Below are 24,714 nucleotides of genomic sequence, written 5' to 3'. Positions count from 1 at the left end.
TTTTATTTTTTTAAAATTTTATTTATTTATTTATTTACGGCTACGTTGGGTCTTTGTTGCTGTGCGTGGGCTTCTCTAGTTGTGGCAAGCGGGGGCTACTCTTTGTTGCGGTGCACGGGCTTCAGTAGTTGTGGCGCATGGGCTTCAGTAGTTGTGGCACATGGGCTCAGTAGTTGTGGCTCGTGGGCTCTAGAGCGCAGGCTCAGTAGTTGTGGCACACGGGCTTAGTTGCTCTGCGGCATGAGGGATCTTCCCAGACCAGGGCTCGAACCCATGTCCCCTGCATTGGCAGGCGGATTCTTTTTTTTTTTAAATTAATTAATTAATTAATTAATTAATTTATTTATTTATTTATGGCTGTGTTGGGTCTTCGTTTCTGTGCGAGGGCTTTCTCCAGTTGCGGCGAGCGGGGGCCACTCTTCATCGCGGTGCACGGGCCTCTCACTATCGCGGCCTCTCTTGTTGCGGAGCACAGGCTCCAGACGCGCAGGCTCAGCAATTGTGGCTCACAGGCCCAGTCGCTCCGCGGCATGTGGGATACTCCCAGACCAGGGCTCGAACCCGTGTCCCCTGCATTGGCAGGCAGATTCTCAACCACTGCACCACCAGGGAAGCCCTGGCAGGCGGATTCTTAACCACTGCGCCACCAAGTCCCTGAACACATTTTTTAAAGTGGCTTTTGAGAGATTTGCACTGTGAGTTTTGGTTGTAACTGTTGGCAGAATGGATGCTGGTCGCTACTTTGTTAGCAGGTGTCTCTGGGCCCAGAGCCGCCTGGCCCGTGTGGCCACTGCAGGCCCCGCGTGGCTGGAGCACTTGAAACAATGATGGTCAAACTGACACAGGTGTAAAATTCCCGCTGGATTTCAAAGACCTACTAAGGAAAAAAGAAAAGAATGTAAAATATCTCAATAATTTTTAGTGCCAATTATATGTTGAAATGACAATATTTGGGTATATTCAGTTAAGTAAAATATGTTGGTAGAACTAAGTTCACCGGTTTCTTTTTGCTTTCTTAACGTGGCTGCTAGGAAACCGAGAATTGCGTACGTAACTCGTGTTGTTTCTCCGTCGGGCGGCTGGTCTGGAGCATAAGCCTCGCCGGCCCCGAACTGGATCAGTTAGTCGTGGCCCCTGCTGTTCCCCTGGGCAGGGCCTGCCTTTTGGTTACTGTTTAAAGGGAAATAACCACTTGTTTTCCTCGCCTTTGCACATTTGACCAAGCCTCTGCCTTGCACTGTGCTTCTGCTGGCACGTTTGTTTCCAAACCTTGGGGAGTATATTTGAGTGAACTATCTGTGAATGTGCTGTGTGACACTATATTGACGATGCTGTTGATTGTAAGACATCTCCCAACGTGAGAACCATTAAGGGAAAAAAACGCAAATTAGAAGATGACACAGCATTATCTAACCCTTGACCTCTTTGGTGCTTTGAGTTTCTTCCTCTAGTTAATTTGCAAATGAGTGAATCAAAATATTCTGTAACTTTTTGAGAAGACCTTTAGAATTGTTGACTCGGTGTGTCCAGGCAGTTGAAGAGTCCGGCTTCCGAGGGGGACTGCCTTACCCAGCTTCTCTGTGCCTCTGCTTCGTCCTCTGCAAAGTGAGGTGACGGCGGAACGTACAGCTGCTCCGTTGTCATGAGACCTGCGTGAGCGTCTGTGAATTAAAACAGCGCCTCTTGTGTCAGCACCTGAGCAGCGCCCAGCACGGAGCAAGCCCGGCAAAGAGGGCTCATCCTGCAGTCCTTGTGTGTGTGTGGAGGGGTGAATCCCCATTTACAGACCAGGGAACCAAACTGACCAAGGCTACACGTGTAGTGAGCGCTAGGTCAGGATTTATCTTCTCGTATCAGATTGGATTTCTGAGCTAGAAGCGAAGGTAAGGTCTCTGGCTCAGTTAGCGCCACAGGCCCTAGCGATGTATTTTCCATCATGATCCAAGAATTGGATGCATGTCGCATTTCATGTGAACTCGCTTCCACGTCAGCTGTCCTCACAGAGTTAGAGAGACCAGCTTAGGTGGGCAGGGGAACTGATGTCCTTCCAGCAGGAACAGGTGGCACTCAGCCCCAGGAAGGACACCTAGAGTGGCCCGGACCTTCTGATTTTTCGCATTAACCAAGCAAGTGAGAAGTTGGAATTTTTATTTCTGATTTTTAAATCTTGGCTCAGATTTTCTTAATCACATTGTGATTATGTGTGACCTCTGGTTACAATCCGGTCTAAATATTAATTCTGATTGACGTTAACAGTTCCCTTGGAGAACCTTCATGAGTATTTTCTTCTTGACCACTTTTGTTTTACTTCCTTCAGAGACGTTTCTCTGGGGCTGGTGGATACGTATGTAACACAGTTGTTTCGACAGTGACTTAAGGAGTGTTAGACTTTTTTTTTTTTTAATATTTATTTATTTATTTGGCTGTGCCGGGTCTTAGTTATGGCATGCGGAATTCTTAGTTGCGGTATATGGAGTCTTAGCTGTGGGATGCATGTGGCATGTAGTTCCCTGACCAGAGATCGAACCCGGACCCCCTGCATTGGGAGCGGGGAGTCTTAACCACTGGACCGCCAGGGAAGTCTCTGTGTTAGAGTTTTATATCCAGTCTTTATTACAAAAACACATTTTAGGTAGGAGGAGGAGGTCTAGGAAAGACTTATCTCTCCTTAACGTAGACGTAAAAATCCTTAACAGAACTAATAAGAACCTGCTGTATATAAAAAAATAAATAAAATAAAATTAAAAAATTAAAAAAAAAAATCCTTAACAGAATGTTAGCAAATCAAATCTAAAAAAATGCAAAGAGAATTATATATCATGACCAAGTGGGATTTATCCCAGGTATGCAAGGCTGGTTCAGTACTTGCAAATAAATTAATGTAATCCATTACAATGCACTGCTACTATTTTTGCTTTGGATGTTCACTTATATTTTAGAGCAATTGAAAACAAAACATTTATTTTACCTTTGTTTATCCATTTCCAGTGTTCTTCATTTCTTTGTATAAATCCAGTTTTCTGTCTGGTTACTTTTTTCCTTCTGCCTGCAGACTTTCCTTTAAAATTTTTTCCTATTCATAGATTCACAGGTTGGCTGGGAATGAATTCCCTAAGTTGTTGTTCTTCTCAGAAAAGTTTTTGTTTCTTCATTTCTGAAAATATTTCTGAAATATTTTTACTGGCTATAGCATTCTGAGTTAATGGGTTTTTTTCTTTCAGCACGTAAAAATGTCACCACATGACTTTCCATCTTCTATGATCTCTCACAAAAAGTCTTGCAACTCTTAATTTTGTTTTTGTATATATTATGTGACTTTTTCTCTGACTGCCTTCAGTATTTGTCTTCCATATTCAGCAATTTGAATATAATATACCTAGATGTGTGTGGATTTGGGGGTAAAGAGGGGTATTTATCCAGCATTGTGTTCTCTGAGCTTCTTGCCTATGTGATTTGGGACTTTCATTAGTTCTGGAATGTTCTTATTATTTCTTTGAATGTTTTCTTCTGCCCCATTCCCTGCCTGTAGAAATTTTGGGATTTCAGTTACACATATGTTAGATCATTTGATGTTTTTCCTACAGGTCTTGGATGTTTTATATGCTCTTCTCTGTCTTTTTGCTCTTTGTTTTTCACTTTGGATGATTTCCTTTGACTGATCTTTAAGTTCACTGATTCTTTCCCAACTGTGTTGAGTCTACTGATAAGTCAGTCACAGGCAATCTTCATCTTTGTGCCTTTGTTTTTCATTTTTAGCATTCTCTTTGATATTCTCTTCTAGTTTCTATTTCTCTGCTAAAATTACCCATATGATATTGTCCACAATTTTCATTTAGAGCCTTTACTGTATTAATCATTTAAAATTCAACGTCAGATTATACCACCATCTGAATCATATCTGAGTCTGGTTCTAATGATCACTTTGTCTCCTGGGTGTGCACTTTTTTGTCTGCCTCACAATTTTTTGTTTTTGAAAGCCAGATATCCTGAGTAGGACAGCAGATTTATGCCTGGGATTTGGCATGCCTTTCCTCCTGTGAGGCTTTTATTGTGAGGATTTGAGTTAATCTAGTTAGGAGTTGGGCAAGCTTTAAGGTTTGTAATTTGCTATAGTCACCCTTGGCGCGTACAGGTTTCAAATTCCTTTAGCAATACCTTGTGTTTAAGATGAGGACTGGCCAGCCAGAGGGCTTTTTCCCTCAGTATTGTTCAGTCTTCCCTTTGCACCGCCCTCAGAGAGGATCTCTTTCCATGTTCTAGCCCTGTCCCTTCCCAGAAGTATTCTTCTGTTACTCGTTACTTAATACTTGCTAGCCTGGGGAAGGGTCTTTCCTTGGGACTCTGATTAAGCCTTAGTCTCAGGCAGGCACTGTGTCCCTGGGGCTTGGGGATGGGAGGTGGGGTGGAGGGGAGAGATAAGGGGGGACCTAGTATGCATTCCTTTTCCTCCCCCAGGGATAAGGGTTTTTATTTCAATTCCCTTCCCTCACCTACAGTGGGTTTTCAGTAATGGTAGGTTTTTTTGTGCTTTTGTTTCCAGTCATTTCAGTGAATTAAGATGTATTTGTATCACATAATGAATGAGTCAGACGTTGAACCACAATTGTTCCCGATTATTCCCTTAGATTTTTCTTGTTGACATTTGGCCTTTGAGACCTTTATGTCTGAGACTGGTCCTAAGTATTGGAAAATTAGTGGGCCTCATTGTGTCCTTGCCGGGGTGTCTGTCTGCGTTGGGAGTAATATCGTCAATCTGCTCTCAGCACCAGAAGCTGTTGTAACATGAACAGAAAAAATTCAGCCACAGGTTAATCTTTTTGGCATATATATAGACTTAAAAGAAATGATTGCTAAAAATTTAAACACTAAATTATAAAATGGTTTTGCCACAAGAGAAGAACTTTTCTTTTTAGTACTTAGCAAGCAATATTTTAATATTTTAAAATATTTAATATTTTAATATCACAGGAGTACCAAGGAATTTTCCTGACACTGTTGTTGGATTAAGCAATGGGCAGATGTGTGGGCATTATTAACCAGACCAGCTGAGCCTGTCTTTGAGCTGGCTTTAGAGGTCTTTAGCCAAGACATTGCTTAAGTTAATGTGGTGGTGAGACACACAGAGCTGTGCTACAATGCCGAAGCCACACACGATGTACAAGGTTAGATGTTTGTGTGGCACGGGTGAGTAAGGTGAGGGCAAGGCCTCCCTCTCGGCGCTCTGACTGTCCTCACATCCTTGCAGCTGCATGAAGAGGGGGGTCTTGTCTGATGAGGAGGTGGTCTCCTCAGTGAGCAGAAAGGGAAAACTAGCCAGGCCAGCGAATCAGCTGATGACCAGTGGGTCACAGAGCCGCGGACACCTTCTCCTCGGTTCTTGGTTCTTTTTTTCTTTTTAATATTATCAGTATTCAATTTAATATTAATTCCCTTAATCTTCAATATTAATATTCTTATTATTCAATTAAGAATAATAAAAATAAAAGTGTTATGTTACCTTCCATTATTTCTTCCATCATTTCTTCTGTAACGCTCTTCCTTCGTTTATGCAAATTAGTCCTCGGTTCTTAAAATAGAACTCATCCCCTTTTAACTTAAGGCTGTGACTCAGGGCTTCAGAAGTTTTTGTTTTGTTTTTTAAATCAGGAAGGATTGCGATTTTGTTAATCCAGAGGCTCTGACTAAACACACACCTGTTGGTGGGGAATGTGTTCTCATCAATTGTTTTACCAGATGAGTAAACCATTGGGGATGGTTAGTGCTTGTGAAACCCTTTAAGATCTTCAGTGGGGAGGGAACTTTTCCTTTCTTAGACAAGAGGTATAGGACTGATATAGAATTTTAATTTATTCTTAAAGTCATCCTTGGGCCAACACTCTTTATTGTGAGACTCGTTACCTTTTTTTCTTCTCAGTGCACATGGGAAAAGAGACCAGAAAACACTTTTTCTCAGTTACATGGGGACCTGGCTGCTGGGAGATGATTCCGCATGGGTCTTGTGTTTCTGCACATCCTGTGAGCAGAGACACTGACTGCCCTTTCGTTCTGGACTAGCTTTTCACGGATGCTCGAATAACTCACAGCCTTGGAAGACAGAGAGAGTGTCTCCCTCTAGAGCAAAGGGCCACTTTGCCGTCTCCCCCTGGGGCATAGGTTGGTCAACTTGCTTGTAGTCAGTCGTAAAGGATTTATGTCCCTAAGCGGTGACACAAACCCAGAATCCACTTGGGTCCCTTTGCATCACACCGTGGGACTTGAGGGTGATGTGAACATGAAGCTCATGTTGCCCGATATCCTGTGAGTAACAGCTTTTGTCTCTGACCCAAGAGTCTTGTGTCTTCTATGAGCATCTGTGAAACTGTGGCAGGTTAACTTGTTAGCCTGCAAATAGAGCAAAAATCTCAGACTCTCTATACTTCCTGACACCGTCCTTAAACATTGCCCTGCCTTAAAACTAATACAAAAAACTTGAAAAATAGAGGAAAAAAATCACTTTTAATGCCATCACTCTAAGATTATAATCTTAATAATATTTTATGTACATCTTTCCAAATACATATTTCAACATAATTTTAATCTTACTGTAATACAAAATCATACCCTGCTTTCAATAATCAACATTCTTCTGAGTATGCAAGTAATTCATAGTAATTGTAGAAAATTAGAAAACTTGAAAAAGAATAAAGAAAATTATTAGTGTGCCTATTGCCCAGAGATGGAGTTCCTATTACTATTTTCTCTATTTCCGTCCAATTTTTTATGTATATGTATTATAAAGTTATAAGGAAGAATATTATACTCTTTATTCACCTAGCATCATGTCTGGTGTACTTTTCTATTTCATTACATACTGAAAAATAGGCTTGCTTGCTTTAATGACTATAGTATCTCATTCTTTGGATGTCCGTTTTATCATAATCATTTTACAATAATTTTTTAATCGATTTTGGAAATTCATTATCTATTTATATATTGCTTCTGCCTCTCTGTGTCTCTGTATTTCTTTTTCCCCCACCTCCCTTCTGGGACTATACTTACCTGTATGTTAGAACTTTTCAACATTTCTACCTGCTTTTCTTGTGTTCTTTTCTGTATTTTCCATTCCTTTGTCTCTCAGTACTTCAGTCTGGATATTTTATCCTGATGTAACTTCCAAGCTATTATTTCTTTAGCTAAGTCTCAGCTGCTTTTAAATCTATCTTTTAAAGTTTTTAATTGTATTTTTCAGTTGAATTTCCATTTGATTCTTTTTATAGCTTCTAGTTATATGGTAAAATTATTTAATATCTTTTAGTTCCTTAAACATTACTTATAGCTATTATCATGTCTGATAACAGGACTCTCTGGCTGTCCTGTGGGTCTGTTTCTAAAGTCTGTGTTCTCTCTTGGTTTCTAGTCCGGGCTCTTCTATCTATTTTGTTTTATTTGTGAGACATTGTTATGAAAAGCTAAGGCTCTGCTTGAGACTCTTTTCCTCCAGAGGAGCTTCCCTGGAAGAAAGCCAGGCTGGGGGCACGTGCCCCTAATTTAATCGTGGATTGTGATGAATTGAGGCTTGTGAAGGCTGGTCCCTGTTACCCCTAGGGTACAGCCCTTGAGGGTCCGAGCTGCAAGTCCTGGCAGTTACTGCCTTGAGTGCTGATTTTCCCTCATTGCTGCAAAAAGCTGCAAAAAGCTCTGCTTATCTTTGCAGCCATTTTGTCTGTGCTTCTGCAAAAAGCAGGTACCTTGAGGATAAAGGTGGAGTCAAATATTAGGTTTGTAGCTCTGGTTTCCCTTTGACCTGAATCTTGGCCCTGCAGTTCCTCACTGCTTTGGTTGCTTCCCAATAACTTCAAACTGATTTTTAAAATAATACATTTTCAGCTTTTTAAAAGTTGTTCTCAGCAGGAGGGCTTGTCCAAACAATCCAGTCTACCATGGCCAAAGTGGGACAGTCTTCACAGATCAGTCGTTGTACATCCCCTGCTGTGCAGAGTGCTGGCCCTGGGGTGTGGTGGCAAATGAGACCTTTTGGAGGCCAAATGGGAACATTTTAATGTTCCTTCTGTTATTATGTGCATGTTTTTTCTCCCAGTAATTCCACTTAAGAGCAGTTTGTGATACTACATTAGTATTCTGATTTTGACCAGATGGCACTGTGAGTGTCTGTTTGTCCTCAAGGTAAGTGGACAGGCGTGGCCCACTGGTGTGGCGCCTTTGTGTCGTTCTGCTTGCTTTTTTGTTACAGGACATTGCCTGCTCTCTTATGGCTACATGCATCTATGTTCCCCACCAGCACTTGTGCTTCTTGCAAAGCAAGGACTGCATCTTTTTGTTCTATTTCTTGGCAAAGTTCCTTGCATAGACTAGTTCCTCAATAGAGTTGTGTTTGAATTCACATGTTAAAGCTAATGTTTCGTGCTTTGTCAGTCAATTTCAGACTTCCATCTTTCCAAGGTCACCTCAGTGGATCTAGTTCTGCAAGATTCCAAAATATTTCTAGACCAGTACACAATCACATACACCAAGAGAGGCTTTGGTGGGATGTGGCACAGTGTCCTGCTTTATACTGGACATGAGGTGGAAGTCATTGCATTAGATGCAGGCGAGAGAATTTTCTTCTATTAAAAAATGCCAGAGGTCATGCTTACAATGGAGAGCTGTCTGGGATTAGCAACGTGGCCAGTAGCTGAATAAATGGGGGGAACGTCAGCAGGTAGTAGGGGTCATGCTTATGGGGCCCATCCACTGCATATGTCCCAAAAGCAGAGGTCAGGCCACCCTCAAGCCTCAGGGTACCGCAGACAAATGCCTGGACTTTAGCAGAGCACCAATTTAGGTCAGGAAGATGCTTAGTAAGAGAATAGACTTTTAGTCCGTGGAAGGTGGGGGTCTGTTTTGAACACACAGCTCCAGGAACAGCTAGTTCTGCCCCATGGGCTGCGTGAAGGCAGGAAATGTCCTGTGTTTGCTCTTCAGCCCACTTTAGACATTTCCTCTAAAGTAATGTGAGCCTAGAGGGCAGTAAACACGTATCCACTGAGGTTGTATTAAATGGATTACCACATTACAGAACTTGTCATTCATTACTCCATTAATTGATTCAACAGACATTTACAGACTGCCTTCTTTGTGTCAGATACTGCTGTTGGAGCTGGGGATATAGCAATAAACAAAAAATAAAAATTCCTGCTCTCATGGAGCTTTCATCTTTGAATCCTATTTTCCAGTACTGATGTTTTTAAAAATATAACCATTTTTAAAGTGACAGTTCAAAAGATGGGCAGTGTTTTCCTAATACTTTTATTTTCTCCTACACGTGAGGCAGCTTTTCTGAACGTAGGAATATAAAACTTCTCCTAGCCAGTCTTGGAGTTTGCACCATGTTTATTTGTACCCCAGTACACCCAGATGTGGTCAGATGGTTACTGGAGGAAATGGCTTTACGACATCTTTAAGTATATAGCACGTATTTAGTAAAAATTTGTTGCTTAGTGTTAGACTACATTACTGATTATAAATATTTTTTATCACATAAATCTGATGTTTTAGAAGCACTTTACAAAATAATGAGGCTTACTAGGGTAAACCTAGTGATTTTGTAGGCAGGGGACTGGAATTATGATGTTGCTTTTCTGTAGATCATTAGATTAATAGATTTTTAAGGTTCTTCTTTCTATACTGGCAAGTTAATATATCAGCTGGCACTAGAAAAGGGGACCAGATTAGATGGATTTGAAGTGCCTGTGAAGCATCCATGTGAAGATGGTCTGAGAAGGAGAAATAAATGTGAGTCGACTTTATAGATGGGTGATTGAAGCTGTGGGCCTGCATAAGGTTTCCTAGGTGCGTGGAGGCCTGGGGCTGAGCATGGAGGAGACCTCGTTCCCAGTGACTGGGCAGAGTTGCTTCTCCAGAGGTTTGCCACGTTACCAGTCTTTTTTTTTTTTAATTCTCTCTCTTTTTTTTTTTTTTTTTAAAGGAATACCTTATATTCTGAGATTATATCCTTCCTTTTTTTTAGTCCTAGAACATTTCTATATTATTTATTTATTTATTTATTTTTGGCTGTGTTGGGTCTTCGTTTCTGTGCGAGGGCTTTCTCTAATTGCGGCAAGCGGGGGCCACTCTTCATCGCGGTGCACGGGCCTCTCACTGTCGCGGCCTCTCTTGTTGCGGAGCACAGGCTCCAGACGCGTAGGCTCAGTAGTTGTGGCTCACGGGCCTAGTTGCTCCGCGGCATGTGGGATCTTCCCAGACCAGGGCTCGAACCCGTGTCCCCTGCATTAGCAGGCAGATTCTTAACCACTGCGCCACCAGGGAAGCCCCTGTTACCAGTCTTTATGGGACTAATTTGGGTATTGATTTCTGTTCTTATCTTTATTATAGTCTTTCTATTTTCTTTAGATTTATTCTGTTCTATTTCTGATTTCCTAAGCTGGATATCTGACTTATTTCTCAGAGCTGTTTTAGTTGAACTCACACACTTTGATGTGCAGCATTTTATTGCTGCTCCAATGCTAAGTATATTTTAATTTCCATTAGGATTTCATTTTGACCCATGAACTATCTGGAAGTTAATTTTCAATTTTCCAAGTCTATTGGGTAATTTTTTGTTTGTGATTTCTGTCTTAAAGGCGTTGTAATTAGAGAAAATGGCTCATGTAATATGAGTCCTCTGGATTACTGAAGCCTGCATTGTAATTTAGTACATTGGCACTGTTGATAAATGTTCTGTGTGTATTTGGAAAGGATGTGTATTTTCTGCAGTTAGATGCAAGGCTGTCCATGTCCGGTAGATCAAGCTTGTTACTTGTGTTTATTTCTCCCATGTGCTTCCTGAATTTTTGAATGCTTTTTCATAATAATTGAGAGAGGGGTGTTGAAATGTCACAGTATATGGTAGGTTTGTCTGATTCTCCTTGATGACCTGTCAACTTTTGCCTTTCTATATGGCATTCTGGGTCCTTTCCTTGCCTCTGTCTTGTTCATTAATTTTCTCTTCAGCTGTGTTTATCCTGTCGCTTAACTTACTCAGTAACTTTATTTTTAATTCCAATTTCTAGATATTATAGTTAGTGCTTTTCCAAATCATCCTGGTCTTTCTGGGTTTGATTCCTTTCTTATACTTTTAATTAACTTAAACATACTTATTTTACTAGGCTCTCCTATTTTTCAGTTATGCGAGGTTCTGTTCTTTGTTCTGTCCAGGTGGTCTCACGTGTTTATAGTTTTCGGTGGTTTGTTTTCTTCAGTGTGCTCTTTATTTGTGAATCCGAGGAAAGGTGAGGGCTCTTCAGCAGGTATGCCTCCAGGGTTTTCTTGAGTGTGTGTCTCCTGGTAGTATTATCACTAGCCTGGGAGCGATTTTTATGTAACTTTCTCAGCTTGTGAGTGTCCAGACCACATCATGTGTAGTATAATTTTGAACCCCAAGCCTGGGTGAAATTCAGGCTCATGAATATGAATTTACTTATCTGTTTTCCTCTCCCTCCACCCTGTGACCTTCCCAGCTGGAACCCGGATCAAGACAAGCTCCCTGTCTTCTCCCTCAGCAGATGGGCTGGTTTTGGTTTAAACTAGTTGACCAGTTCACTGAAAATATAGCCTTTTGAGGGTCTCGGCTGTATCACGGGGGCCTTGACCGCAGCTCCCTGAATCCTGTGGCCTCTGGTTTGGCTCTTCCTGAGGTCATTTGAACGTTCTCCCTCCCCTGAGGGTCACAGATCACTCTAGTGCTGGCTGCTCTGGTTTTCCTTACATTCCTGAGAGGTTCTCTATTCATTTAAAAGGATGACTTCTTTTATATGGAGTAATCCGGTTTGTGGAGGGAGGGCGTTTAGGTCTCCTAGTGCATCACATGACCGGAAGCAGGCGTTTCCATCAGCTTATGGGAGAAACTTTCATTAGCATACATACTCTCTTTTTTAAGGTTTAAAAAATTTAGCGTGAATTTGCCTCTGCACCTTTGTTTTCAGGGTTATATACATTTTCCTTTTTTTAACAGTTGTTGTGCTGCCAATTGGAGAAATCTGAAGAGGGCCTATTTTTAGCTAAATTCTATTGTAGGCCACAGGTCAGTTTTCAGTAAACAAACACACAAACCAATAAACAAATGCATATATACACTTATATTAACTATCTTTCTAAATTCACCTGTTGTCTTTTCTGACTGGGAGGTAAAACATCAGGACTGCGGGATGGAGGCAAGCCCAGTGCCTCGGTTTGGGGTGGCCTGGTGGTGCAGGTGATGGAAGCAGTAACCCCACCTTACTTTCCCGGACACTTCATGGTTTGGGATGGGGAAGACTCACCTTTCAGGACCAGAGGTGAGAGGTCATGGCTCTATTACAGCATCTGGCAAGAAGCACATGGCTTGGAGGCTTTCTGACGGGCAATCGTAACGCCCCAGTGATTCGTGTATGACCCCACGAGCGTATACTCACTTTATTTAGGAATGCTGTAAAACTATATGCTAATTGCAGGCTTATGGGGAATATTTTAAATCATAATATTTTCATGTCAAGCATTTTAACTTAATTGTAAATAAATGATTTTATAAAAGGTACCAAAAAAATCATTGGAATGAGGATGGAAATAGACATCCCATTAGGACAGCAGTTGATGCCTGTGCCCCTCTGCCTGGTCCCCGTCCCCTGTGGTTACCCGAGAAAGGGCTCCTGTTGAAAGCAGACCACAGCCATCCTGGTCATCCTCACACCTAATCCCCAGGAAGGCACATTCCTCAGTACGGTCCACACTGGTTTTTACTTTGGAAAGGTCTCTCTTGATTGGGTATAATTTGTTCTAGAGTATTGTAGAACTCTGTTTAGGATTTATAATAGGCTTTAAAAAAACTTTATTTTGATTTTTAAGGAAAAATATGAGCCTCTGGTTAGGGCACAGTGCTGTTTATTGCCTGTGATATTGACAACTTGTACTTTTCCTTTCTTTTTTTTAACACATGCTATTTCTGCTAGAGCAAGAAGGTTTGTCTTTTTTTTTTTTTTTTGGTAATCGTGACATGCACCTCTTGAGAAGACTAATCACAGCAGTCTATTGATGTGGTGGATTTTAGAGATTGTGCTCTTGCAAGAAATACTGAAGTGAAATTGGTGATGATTAAACAGGTTGAAGCAAGAGACTTAATTAGTGCTAAGAGACAGAACTTATATGTAGATCATGTCCATCTTCAAGTTGAGAATGAACTCCCTCTGCCATGATTACAATAGGATTTTAGCTCAAATTTCCTTTCTTCCCATGTCTTTCTTGCTAAAATTGGCTAATAGAACTTCTTTGCATGTAAAATACCTTAAGTACCAAAGTCTTCTAATTTAGTTTTTCTTTCTTTCTGGAAAGAACATTGAAGACTGCTTCCAGATATTTTGCATTAGCAAATGTAGATTTTCTAGCAACAGGATGCTTATCTAAAATGCCTGAATTGATTTTAAAAAATCAACTAAATTTCATTTTCCCCATGAAAGTATTTGTTTTGGAAAATGCACACGGTTGCACAGCAAGTGGGTAAAAACTTCAGCAGTGAGCTCTCGTCCAGCACCTCCTTTGCCTGGGGATCATCCAATCCACTGACTTGTGGCCGTGCCCCTTTTCCAAAACAGTCCTACTGGGTCGAGTGCTGTCATTGGTGACTTTTACTGATAATAAAACACTAAAGTATATAAATTATTTACTTTAAAATTTCAAGTAAATGGGAGGGAATGAAAAGTTAGACCTATAATACCATCATTCAGTTTCTTCCTTTCAAGAATGGAAGGGAAAAGGGGTGTTTAAACGTAACCCCACCTTTTAAGTATCTGAACCCCCCTTTTAAGTATCCTTTAAGTCACGAGTAAGCTCCCTTTGAGGCACCATTAATAGTTGTGACGCTTGGAAAGTTCCTTAGTGCTTTCCTTGTCCCCAGAGTTTTGTTTGTCAGAACCTGAGCTTGTGGTTGTGCATGAGAATATCACTTATTATGGGCTGCATCTCTCTCCCACCTCAAACGAAACACAAACAAATAATAGCCGTTGCTTTGAAAATGCTGTCAGAGTTTAATTAAGCCAAGTCCAGCTAATTACCTTCAGCAGTGAGAGAAGTTTCACTCTGACACTTCCCATCTGGTGGCTTTCCCTAGGCAGGCCCCCGAAAGATACCATGAGCCTGCCCGGGGATTCTCACCTGGCCGCCCTGCTGAGGGCAGGAGAGAGCGAGGTTGTGTGTCTCTCGCTGTTTGCTGTCCTTCCCTGCTTCCCTCCCAGCCGTCTGTGGGAACCCAGCGACTGCGGCCGCTCTCAGCTTTGTGATCCACCCAAGTGATGATGGTCCTGAGTAGCAGTTTGCAGGCCCCCTTCCTCCGGCAAGCCATGAGTAACAGCAAGGAGATGAGCTCAAGGCTTGACAGGGACAGAGGCGTAACCCTGGCCCAGTACATGGGACACAACTGGGTCACTATTAACAACAACAGCAATCAAACTTCAAGCAGATGCGCCATTAAAGCCCTTACATAATTGTAGCAGGTTTGGGTTTCCTCTGGTTCAAGTGTTCTTGCCTCTTTGATAATCAAATGATCTGAAGAAAGGCATAGAATTTCAAGGGAGAATCTGCAGGACAGGCTCACAATAAGGCCATTCACGGGACTCTTTTATTAGCTTACACTGTATCTGCATCACGTTTTAGTCTCTGGCTTTACTACAAGGCTCCATTTAAACTTAACCCAACTTGCAGACTTAACTGATCCAGGAATTACTCAATACAACCAGCCAGCTACTGTAGCTTTTCCCCTCTGATAAGGGGATTTAACACAATGGGCTTCACAGTTCTTAAATGACTCCGTTTTTTTCCCCCTGTCTTTGAGATGTCGTGCTTATGTGACCTTTTGTTCTGAATAAAATTCCACATGGTTTGATTATATTTTTTAAAAGTACCAGCAAACACAGTATTGACTTCTTACCCTTAGAGGAAAACGTTTAAAATCTTGTCGCTGGTTTAGAAATGGAATTCATGTCATAATATTTACACAGCTAATTTCACTATATTAGATATTAACTATTAGATATTATTAAACTTGAAAATATTTTATTTTTGAGGGGTGATTCTGATAAAATTACTGGTAGTACTTCTGCATTGCACTTTGACTTTTGCACACCTCTGGTTATCTGCTGGTGTCTGTGCCGTTTCCACCACCACGGTGCTGATTGACTAACCTGGGCACGCTCGGCCAGTATGTGGAGGGGAAGCGGCTGGGAAGCCTGACCTCAGAGTGGGAGACCCTTGAGGATGGATTTGGTAGCAAACCACTGGCAGCGCTGTCGGCCCCCGCTTTGGATCACACCTCAGAATAGTGGGTCTCAAACTTTAGTGAACAAAAGTCATCAGAAAGTTGGATAAAAATGCAGATGCCTCGATTCCGCGCGCGGGGGGTCTGAATCAGTAGGTCTGGGATGGGGGCCTGAGAATTTGCATCTTTAGCAAGCACCAGTTGATTCTGTTATCTGACCCCACTGAGAACCATTCTCCCGATTCACCAAGGACTGGGAGCTCAGGGGCCCTCCTGGGTAGGCGTGACCCTGTTGGGATGTCCCCAGGGGGTGGCAGGCGGGAAGCTTGCTCTGGAATGTCCAGCGAGAATCCTCTTCTGTTCCGCCTCCCTCCACAGCAGGGCGGCACCCGCCGTGAGCATCGCATTCCCAGGGACCTGTGTCACCCGTGGGTCTGCGCTTGGGTGTCTGAGAACGTCTTCTCACCCCCACCCCCTTCTGTACGTCGTCAGAATTTCCGAGCAGTTGTTATCTGTGGTATTTAATCCAAATTTGCTCCTCTAGCCTCCTCCGTTACCGCCCTATTAAAGTAATTTTAGATTTTTAGAAACAAAGGTCTTTGTCAAAAGATTTCCAATTAGAAGCGGACTCTCAAGAAGCCTTTTGGGAGTTACGGATGTAACATGTTTGTTCATTTCATGGAGGTAAGATTTTTCCTTGAAGATAAGTTGATCTGGTGCTCAGGACAAACAAGTGGTGATGACTGCTGTTGATATCCCAGCGCTTTGCCTGCAGTGCTGTCGTGTATTCTGTGTGTAGAACCCACCCCCAATGCGGTTGAAGGACTTTTTTATTATGAGAATTTTCAGTCCGACACACAACTAGAAAATACAATTCCCATATCTGCATCACCTGGTGTCCAGAGTTACCAAGATTTGTCATACTTTTCGGCAGCATTTTTTTCCCCTGTTCTTAAATTTTGCTGGTCGTTTTTTTCATTGGTTCTTTTTGGAATGACTCAAACATGAAACGCTTTGCTTGGGGTCTGAGTGCGGTGATCCTGAGTAGTAACTGGAAGATGTCCTTTTCAGGAATGTGTTCCAGAAAACCTAGAGCTGAAGAAGCAGCTTTTTGCCCAGCTGGATGGAATCGTTGGTGACCAGGTTGTCCTGAGCAGCTCCAGCTCCTGCCTCCTGCCCTCCCGGCTGTTCTCTGGCTTGGTACACGTGAAGCAGTGCCTCGTGGCACATCCTGTGAGTATGTCGAGCCTGGAGATGCAGCGAGTCTCACCTGGCTTTCTGGGAGCAACGTGTTTGGACGAATCTGCTAGTACTTTGTAACTGCTTTACTGAGATATAATTCACATATCACACAATTCAACTTGTACATTTCAGTGGTTTTTAGTATATTTAGAGAGTTGTACAATATCAGTGTCTTACAAAGAATTTTGTCCAAAAATCCCTTGAACTGTATCTTGTACCTCATGCACTGTGGGAGAGAATGAGCAATACTTACAGACTTTCGCCCTTAAGTAACTCACCGTCTAGCTGAGGGGAGAGACTGCTAATCAAATCATCCCAGTGCCAAGGAAAGGTGCTACGTTAACGAAAAGTCTGGACTACATGGGATTCTGCAGGTGGGTCACCTGTACCGTGTGGTTTCCTGAACTTAGCTCAGAGTGGGGTCACTTGTGCTGATGTGCAGGGTCCGGGTCCCCCCCGAGATTCCGGTGCAGCAGCTCTGACTTAAACCCTCCCTTTTGTGGTCCCTTCCACCAGACGTTGTCACTGACTGTGCCAACGTACTCACCAGGTGTGCGCTGCGAGGCGTGTTGGACCATGAGCTCCAAGTTGGCACGTGGGCACTCAGTCTTTTTGCGATTAATGTGTTAATGTCAGGAAAGGGGAATCAGAGTGGGGATTCAGGGGTCATTCGGTGGACGTTTGTGTACCGAGTGGAGGTCAGTGTGACCTTGGAGGACTGGGACAGCCTGCTACGACAGAGACGCTAACTTAGCTCAAGCCCACCCGGGCCAAGAACAAGCATGGGCCTCGTAGAATCGCCAGGAGACCAGCTTGACTGCAAGAGCAGGAGAAAGGTGGAAGGCTTGGTAATACTTGGGTCATGGAGAATCATGAGAGTTACTCTGAAGAATGAGAACTGGCTTAGGTATGGGGCAGCTCCTGCATGGAACTTGGGGCAGAATTCCCAGCATGAGTGGCCAGGGCCTAGGGAGGTGAGGGGTCCCCGAGTGGGGAGCAGGGAAATTCCTCTTTCTGAGCAAGAGGAGGTTAGAGGGGGAGATGAAGACAAAGGGGAGCCATAGATGCCTGCTGGGTCTTCCGTGCTGCGCAGAGGGACAGCCTGGACCACCGTTTACGCGACTGAATGGTTCTGGATGTCCTCACACTGAAGTTTAATGGAAAGTGTAAAAGAATGGTTATAAAATAAGGAGACTTAGACCCAGAGCACAGAGAAGAAAACCAAGCATTTAGTTACCACTCCATACAGGTGAAAACAGCACCAGAGAGACCTTAATTGAAGCATCCAAATACCAAGTCCCATGAAGCATGTCATGTCTTTGCTTCCGTGACATATGTGTGTCCATAAAAAGCCTCTTAGACACCGTGATTGTTACTTGGTTGCTTCAATAAAAAGTGCAAGCCTCTTAGTCAAGAGCTTCCATTTCTAACCAGTGTTTTTACTTCTAAGTCAGTTTAAAAAACAGCTGAATCAAATTGTTCAGAAAACACCCCCTAAGTCCTCTGACAGGAGTTTTACCCCATCTCTCTCTTTTTTAAAAATTTATTTTATTTATTTATTTTTGACTGCTTTGGGTCTTCGTTGCTGCGCGCAGGCTTTCTCTAGTTGCGGCACGCGGGCTTTCTCTAGTTGCGGCGAGCGGGGGCTACTCTTCGTTGTGGTGCGCAGGCTTCTCATTGCGGTGGCTTCTCTTGTTGCGGAGCACGGGCTCTAGGCGCACAGGCTCAGTAGTTGTGGCGCGCGGGCTCAGTAGTTGTGGCGCACGGGCTTAGTTGCTCCACGGCATGTGGGATCTTCCCGGACCAGGGCTCGAACCCGTGTCCCCTGCAGTGGCAGACAGATTCTTAACCACTGCGCCACCAGGGAAGTCCTGACATCCCTGCTTTATAGTAAAGAAAAGTTCATCTAGGAGAGACATGCTTCCAGTTCTTATAATTCTGATCTTAAAAAGGCCGGAGGTTAAACATTTTTATAAGAATTCAGTGATTATAGGCAGGAGACAAGTGATTCAGCAAGGCATTGATTTGTAATTTATCTGAAATAGGTGCTGTCCTCGCTTGCTTTCTAAGAAGGCTGCGACAGGGCGACGAAGACAGGCTGGGAGCAGAATAAACCTCTGAAGCGTGTGGACCAGCTGCCTCTCCAGCCGGTCCGAGGAGAAATAATCTCTTCTCTCTTCTGTAGAACACGTCATTTTAAAGTGGATGCTTCTTGTAGTCATTTGGTAGATGTGAGATTCTACCCATTTTCACCCAAACATGGAGGAAAAACAATTTAAAGTAAAGCATCGCTTGGGGAACAGTTTAGTGTGCATTTGCTTAGTGGTGAGGCCAATCAGCAGCCTTTTATCAAAGAGCCTTTTCCTTTTTTTGTTTTTGTCTTTTGGCCGTGCCCTGCGGCACGTTGGATCTTAGTTCCCCGACCAGGGATCGAACTCGTGCCCCGTTCAGTGGGAGCACGGAGTCTTAACTACTGGATGGCCAGGGAAGTCCCTCAAACAGCCTTTTCTTTAGATATGGGAGAATTTTCTTTGAGAATCTTCAAGAGTGGTTTCTCAAAGGAAACCAAGAAAACCAGAGCTGGGCAGGCAAGCATTTCCACTGTGGACAGACTCTTCCTGTCTTAGCATCCATCACGATGTTGAGGCTGAAGAGAGCTTCTGATATTGTGTGACTTCTAGGTAAGATATGATTGCGGAAGCAGATGTTTGAGGCTCGACATGGAGAAGTTAAGGAAATACCAACTTTAGGGAAGATACTGCCAATCCAATAATTTTTTTAAAAATTAATTTATTAATTTATTTATTTTTGGCTGTGTTGGGTCTTCGTTTCTGTGCGAGGGCTTTCTCTAGTTGCGGCGAGCGGGGGCCACTCTTCATCACGGTGCGCAGGCCTCTCACTGTCATGGCCTCTTGTTGCGGAGCACAGGTTCCAGACGCGCAGGCTCAGTAGTTGTGGCTCACGGGCCTAGTTGCTCCGCGGCATGTGGGATCTTCCCAGACCAGGGCTAGAACCCGTGTCCCCTGCATTGGCAGGCAGATTCACTGCGCCACCAGGGAAGCCCTCCAATAATTTTTAACACTGACACAGTAGACTGGCAACGACTTGTGGAAGGAGGATGGCTGGGGGCAGGGTAGGTAGAAGCTTACAAGGTCAAGAGAGCTGGGAGCAGAGAAATCCCGAGGGAGGTCAGGGGTTTGGAGGTAAGCGGTAAATGTACAGGATGGCAGTTTGCACCCTCTGATGGGAACCTCAGTGTTGGTTATGATTCATGCAGTTCTGTGCTCAAGTTCTTTCGTTTTCTCCCCGCTCTGTGCATTACTCTTATTTCTCGAGTTTCTTGTCACGGGATGCTGAATCTCGAGGGGCCCCATCTGCCCTGCTGCTGACCCTTCGGGACGGTGAGCCAGCTCTGCCGGAATGACGCCCAAACGCCAGCGCCGTCTTCCTGACTCTCTCTGCTCTGTCTCTCTCCTAAGGTAAATCCGCCCTATTACGTCCCGTTGGTGGAGCTGGTCCCACACCCGGAGACGGCCCCTGCGACGGTGGACAGAACCTACGCCCTGATGCGGAAGATTGGACAGTCCCCGGTCAAACTCACGAAGGAGGTTGACGGCTTTGCTCTGAATCGTCTCCAGTATGCCGTCATCAGCGAGGCCTGGAGGCTCGTGGAGGTGTGTGTGCCGCCCGGTGTCCGGGCAGCTGAGCAGAGGGGGCGGGAGCCTCTGGGCACGCCGTGCGGGTGGGGGACTCAGGCACTTGCTCTGTTCTGGAGACCGAGGGCAAGCTGTTCCTCTCTGTGTTTCAGAGATTCCGCTGTACGGTAGGTCACTTGGTATTCGGATGTGGTGATGGGCTCCTGTTCTTGTCCTTTCCTGTCGTTACCACGTAATTACCTCTGTGACGTGCTGCATTTTCCCACAGTCTCAGATTCTGCTCCCCGCACTCCCAGTATTATAATTTTTCAGGAGGAAAAATAAATTATATTTTGAGTAAACTTGTATCCTCTAAAGGAACCGAGTTTATTTCAAGAGCTTGAGGAAGAAACAGTGGATGACTTTTAAACTTGTTAGTAGTATGCTAGTCTCACATATAGACAGGAGATTATTTGTATATATATAAATTTATATACATATATATTTACATACATGTAAATTTATATACATATATATTTACATACATGTAAATTTATATATTTAACATCATTCTTGAATTAAAAGATTTTAGATGTGACTTTAAAAATTGCCTGGCCACACGCACTCCCACCTGCATTTGTGTGAGGGACCTGGTCCCTGGCAGGGAGACGTCAGGGCAGCTCCACACCTGGGAGTGGTCCAGGCTCTGCCGGTCTGGGCTCCATCCCTCACTTTCTGATGCTTCCCCAGCTTCTGCACGGGTCAGTAGCGTGCTCTGCCCACACCTGTCCTGCTGAAACTTGGCAGAGTGAGCAAGGGTCTATCCAGGTACATGCGGCGAGAAGGGGGCTCGGGCTCAGTCATCTTCTCCTGGAATGGATTCACAGCCGCTACTCTTGACTCCTGCGGATGCCTGGCGGTCCCAGCCTGAGACAGAACAGGGAAGCTGGCCTGGGGGCACCGGATTTCAGCTTCCCAGTGCAGGATGCACGTGACCGTCCCACAGAACCCTGGCTCTGGCGTTTGGTCACATCCCTGTTGGGTTCATCATCTGACCTGACTGCTCACACTAGCTGCAATTCTGTGTCCTCACTGTTTGAATCCAGTTAATGCTCCTACATCTTCAAGATGCAGTGTTGGGATTCCCACTGTGAAGTTTTCAGCTTTAATTTCTCGGTGACTGTAAAATGTTTTGGAATGTCAATCAGTGGTAGAAGCACTGAAGTAAAAACAGCCCCTTGGAGATCTGTTTAAAATATTTCCACCGGGACTTCCCTGGCAGTGCAGTGGTAAAGAATCCGCCTTCCAATGCAGAGGACACGGGTTCGATCCCTGGTCGGGGAACTAAGATCCCACAGGCCGCGGGGCAACTAAGCCCGGGCGCCACAGCTACTGAGCTTGCGCGCCTCAACGAGAGAGCCCACGTGCCACAAACTACGGGGCCCACTGCGCTCTGGAGCCCACGCGCCACAACTAGAGAGAAGCCCACACGCCACAACAGCAACAGAAGATCCCACATGACGCAGCTGAGACCCAATGTGGCCAAAACAATAAATAAAATAAATAAGATAAAAATATTTCCACTTGTCTAGAGTACAGGAACTTAATATACTGCAAGAAAAATTCACTATTACAGTGAAACGTTGCGGAGGTTTTAGGGCAACTTTTACTTTTATTTGTAAGATATCTTAGTGCCTGGAAGAGATGAAGAAAAGCCCTGCAGTTGAATTTTGCTTTCTCTCATCTAAACGAGGAACACCAACTCGAGGAAAACTTAAGAGTTGGGAAGTTTTCCTTCCTCTTCTGTTTTCTGGAAGAGATTGTAAAAGTTCTGTTAATTCTTCCTTAAATGTTTGGTCGAATTCTCCAATGAAACCACCTGGGCCTGGAGAATTCTTTTTTGGTCTTTAATTACAAATTCAACAGCTTTAGTGGTTGTAGAACCATTCAGGCTGTCTGTTTCATCTTGGATGAATTTTGGCAGTTTATGGTTTTTGAGAAGTCGGCCCGTTTCTTCTGTCGCTGAATTTATGAGCGTGAAGTTGTCGGTGGTGCCCTCTCTTCCTTTTAGAGGCTGCAGGGCCTGTAGTGACATCCCTGGGTTCATTCCTGTTGTGGGTGATTCACGTCTGCTGTCTTTATCTTTGTCATGCTGGAGATTTATCAGTTTTGGTGCTTTCTTGAAGAGAAGGCTTTTTGTTTCATTGATTCCCTCCCCCTGCCCCCCCTCCACTGTGGTTTTCCTGTTTTCAGTCTCACTGGCTCTGGAGGGAGGGTATCCCTTCATCCTTGCAGGCAAGCAGGAGAGAGAAATTCTAGGAAAGACAGGGTGGGAGCTGTGTGTGTGTGTGTGGCTCCTGCACGGGCCTGTCCTTCGTGGGGAACCAGGGGAGCCGAGCCAAGGTCGGGAAGAGGCTGCGCTGGGCACACTGTGCCGTCCCAGACCGTGCGCTCCGCAGGGCATCCATTGTGAGAGCAGGATGGGTGCCCCGGCACCAAGGGCACGTGGGCGCTCACAGCCACGCGGTCCTTTTTTCCCGGACCGTTTGGCTGCAGAATTGGGACGGAGCAGCCCTTGTTGGCTGGGAAATGCCGATGGCTATAGTCTCTCTCGTCATCCGAGGTTAGGTCACTGGGTGACAGGATCCTGCTGGCCAGAAAAGAGATTTTCAGTCGATCTTAAGCTGACGAGCATGATAAGGGAAGTAGTGTTGTGATGACAGACTCTCGCCCAGACAACAGCTGAGCTTGTAGTGCCCGTAAATTCTTGCCCCGTTGAGGGAGGGTCCGTGGAGGCGAGCCGGGAGTGAATCACAGAGCCGCCCTTGGGTTCTCAGCCCATTGGAATGTGTGGGTGGTAATGAGCTTTAAATTGCTTACCTCGGGTTTTGTTCATCCTTCTGAGAAATGTGACGTCCAGGTGATTTCTGCTCCTTGGGCCTCTGGTGTCTTGCTCAGGGGCTGTGGTCTGTGCAGGACCCTTTGAGAGAGTCCAGGCTTCCGTGGTCCAGCTTTATTCGGGGCACGAACACAACTGTTACGAGGACTGGTTTCAGCTAATAAAGTGCATCTCGAGGATCGTGTGGTAAAGTTAACAGATGAGACATTTTGTGGTAAAGCCACTCAAGGGTTTCTGTTGGATGTAATTTACGAGAGCACAGCGGTCTCTCCAGCGTATTTGAAGTCATGTCTAGATTACTTCCAATACCTAATACGACCTCAGTCATGTGTAAACAGTTGTTCATACAATGTCAGTGCTATTTAAATAGTCGTAAATAGGATGTAAAAACTGTGTAAACAGTTGCCTTTCCTAGAAAATTCAAATTTTGCCTTTTGGAGCTTTCTGGGTTTCTTTTCCTGAATATTTTTGATCCACGATCGGTTGAATTCGAGGATGTGGAACCCGTGGATACAGAGGGCTGACTGTAAAACACAGGAATTAGGAGTCTTAGCACAGCAAACCACTGAGAATCATGTACTCATCAGTGACTTCAGTTTGTCTATAGTATTTCAGAGTTTACAAAGTACTTTCCTTTACATGTCTCGTGATTTTCAGATTTTTTCAGATCATCCAGTCCTAAAACCATGAGAGACATATTGTTATTTTTGCCTTTAGAAATTAAATGGTTTGATCCACATTCCCCGGTCTGGTAGGGATTCAGACCTGTGCCACCTGTGTGCCGCGGTGTCTGCATTTGTAAGTGAAGATGACAATGGACTGTTCCTCATCAAGATCTGATGAGGGTTGGATGGGTTATGTATGTAGAGGGCTTAGAACGTGGCTAGCGTATACTAATGGTTGAGTAGGTGTTATGGATTACAGTGATGATGGTGACAGCCGTGTTTTCTGAATCCCAGAGTCCAGGGATGTAACAGCTGTCACCAGTGAGTTAGCTCTGAGCTGAAATGCTCACATGCCAGCTGCACAAGTGAGGTCCTAGGGCTGGGGATGGCAGCGTGGGCTTCACCTGGGCGCTTGTTGGAAATTCAGCATCTCAGGCCCCACCCCAGCCCTGCACAATTGGACTCTGCATTTTATCAACCCCCTCCCCTCCCAGGGGATTCATGTGCATCGTAAAGGGGGAGGAGTCCTGGCTCACGCCCTGAGACCTCAGCCTCAGCCTTGACGTATCGAATTCCATCTGTTCTAAGATAAAATTTATTTATTTTTTTTACATTTTAGCATCTTAGTTTTATTGGCAGCATTTTTCTTCCATAATGGAGCGTTAAATGCTAATTTAACTTTCAATCAATGGAATCTTAACTTCAATGAGATACAGTATATTCTGCCGTCTTTTTCAGTTGCCTTTTCTCCTTCCATGTTTTTGTCTTTGCGTGTCTCCTGTTTCTGACCCTCTTTATCTCTGACTCAGGGCTCATAATAGGGAAACATGCAGCTCTAACCACCTTTGCTTAGTGGAAAGACTCTTACGTGGTCCCGATTCCTAGTCCTAGATTTATGACACTGAATACCTCTGGTTATCCCAAAAAAGATGTGAAAATTGATTTTAAAAAAAGACTTAATTCACTTTTGATTAAAACACAAACACAGCAGAACGAACGAATGCTAGGTTTTCA

At 44.1% G+C, this 24,714-nt stretch overlaps 1 protein-coding gene across 2 annotated transcripts in view; it reads left to right on the top strand.

Annotated features, from left to right (window-relative positions):
• CRYL1 (crystallin lambda 1) overlaps nt 1-24,714 on the top strand; it is a 78,643-nt gene that overhangs the window by 38,920 nt on the left and 15,009 nt on the right. For both annotated transcript variants that reach the window (XM_068526855.1, XM_068526856.1), the window contains exons 4-5: nt 16,331-16,492; nt 19,981-20,175. In XM_068526855.1, the coding sequence (XP_068382956.1) occupies nt 16,331-16,492; nt 19,981-20,175 (357 nt within the window). The remainder of the gene's footprint in view (nt 1-16,330; nt 16,493-19,980; nt 20,176-24,714) is intronic.

The sequence above is a fragment of the Eschrichtius robustus genome, chromosome 18 (assembly GCF_028021215.1).
Source record: "Eschrichtius robustus isolate mEscRob2 chromosome 18, mEscRob2.pri, whole genome shotgun sequence".
Classification (NCBI taxonomy): domain Eukaryota; kingdom Metazoa; phylum Chordata; class Mammalia; order Artiodactyla; family Eschrichtiidae; genus Eschrichtius; species Eschrichtius robustus.
This window is presented reverse-complemented; position numbering and strand designations above follow the sequence as displayed.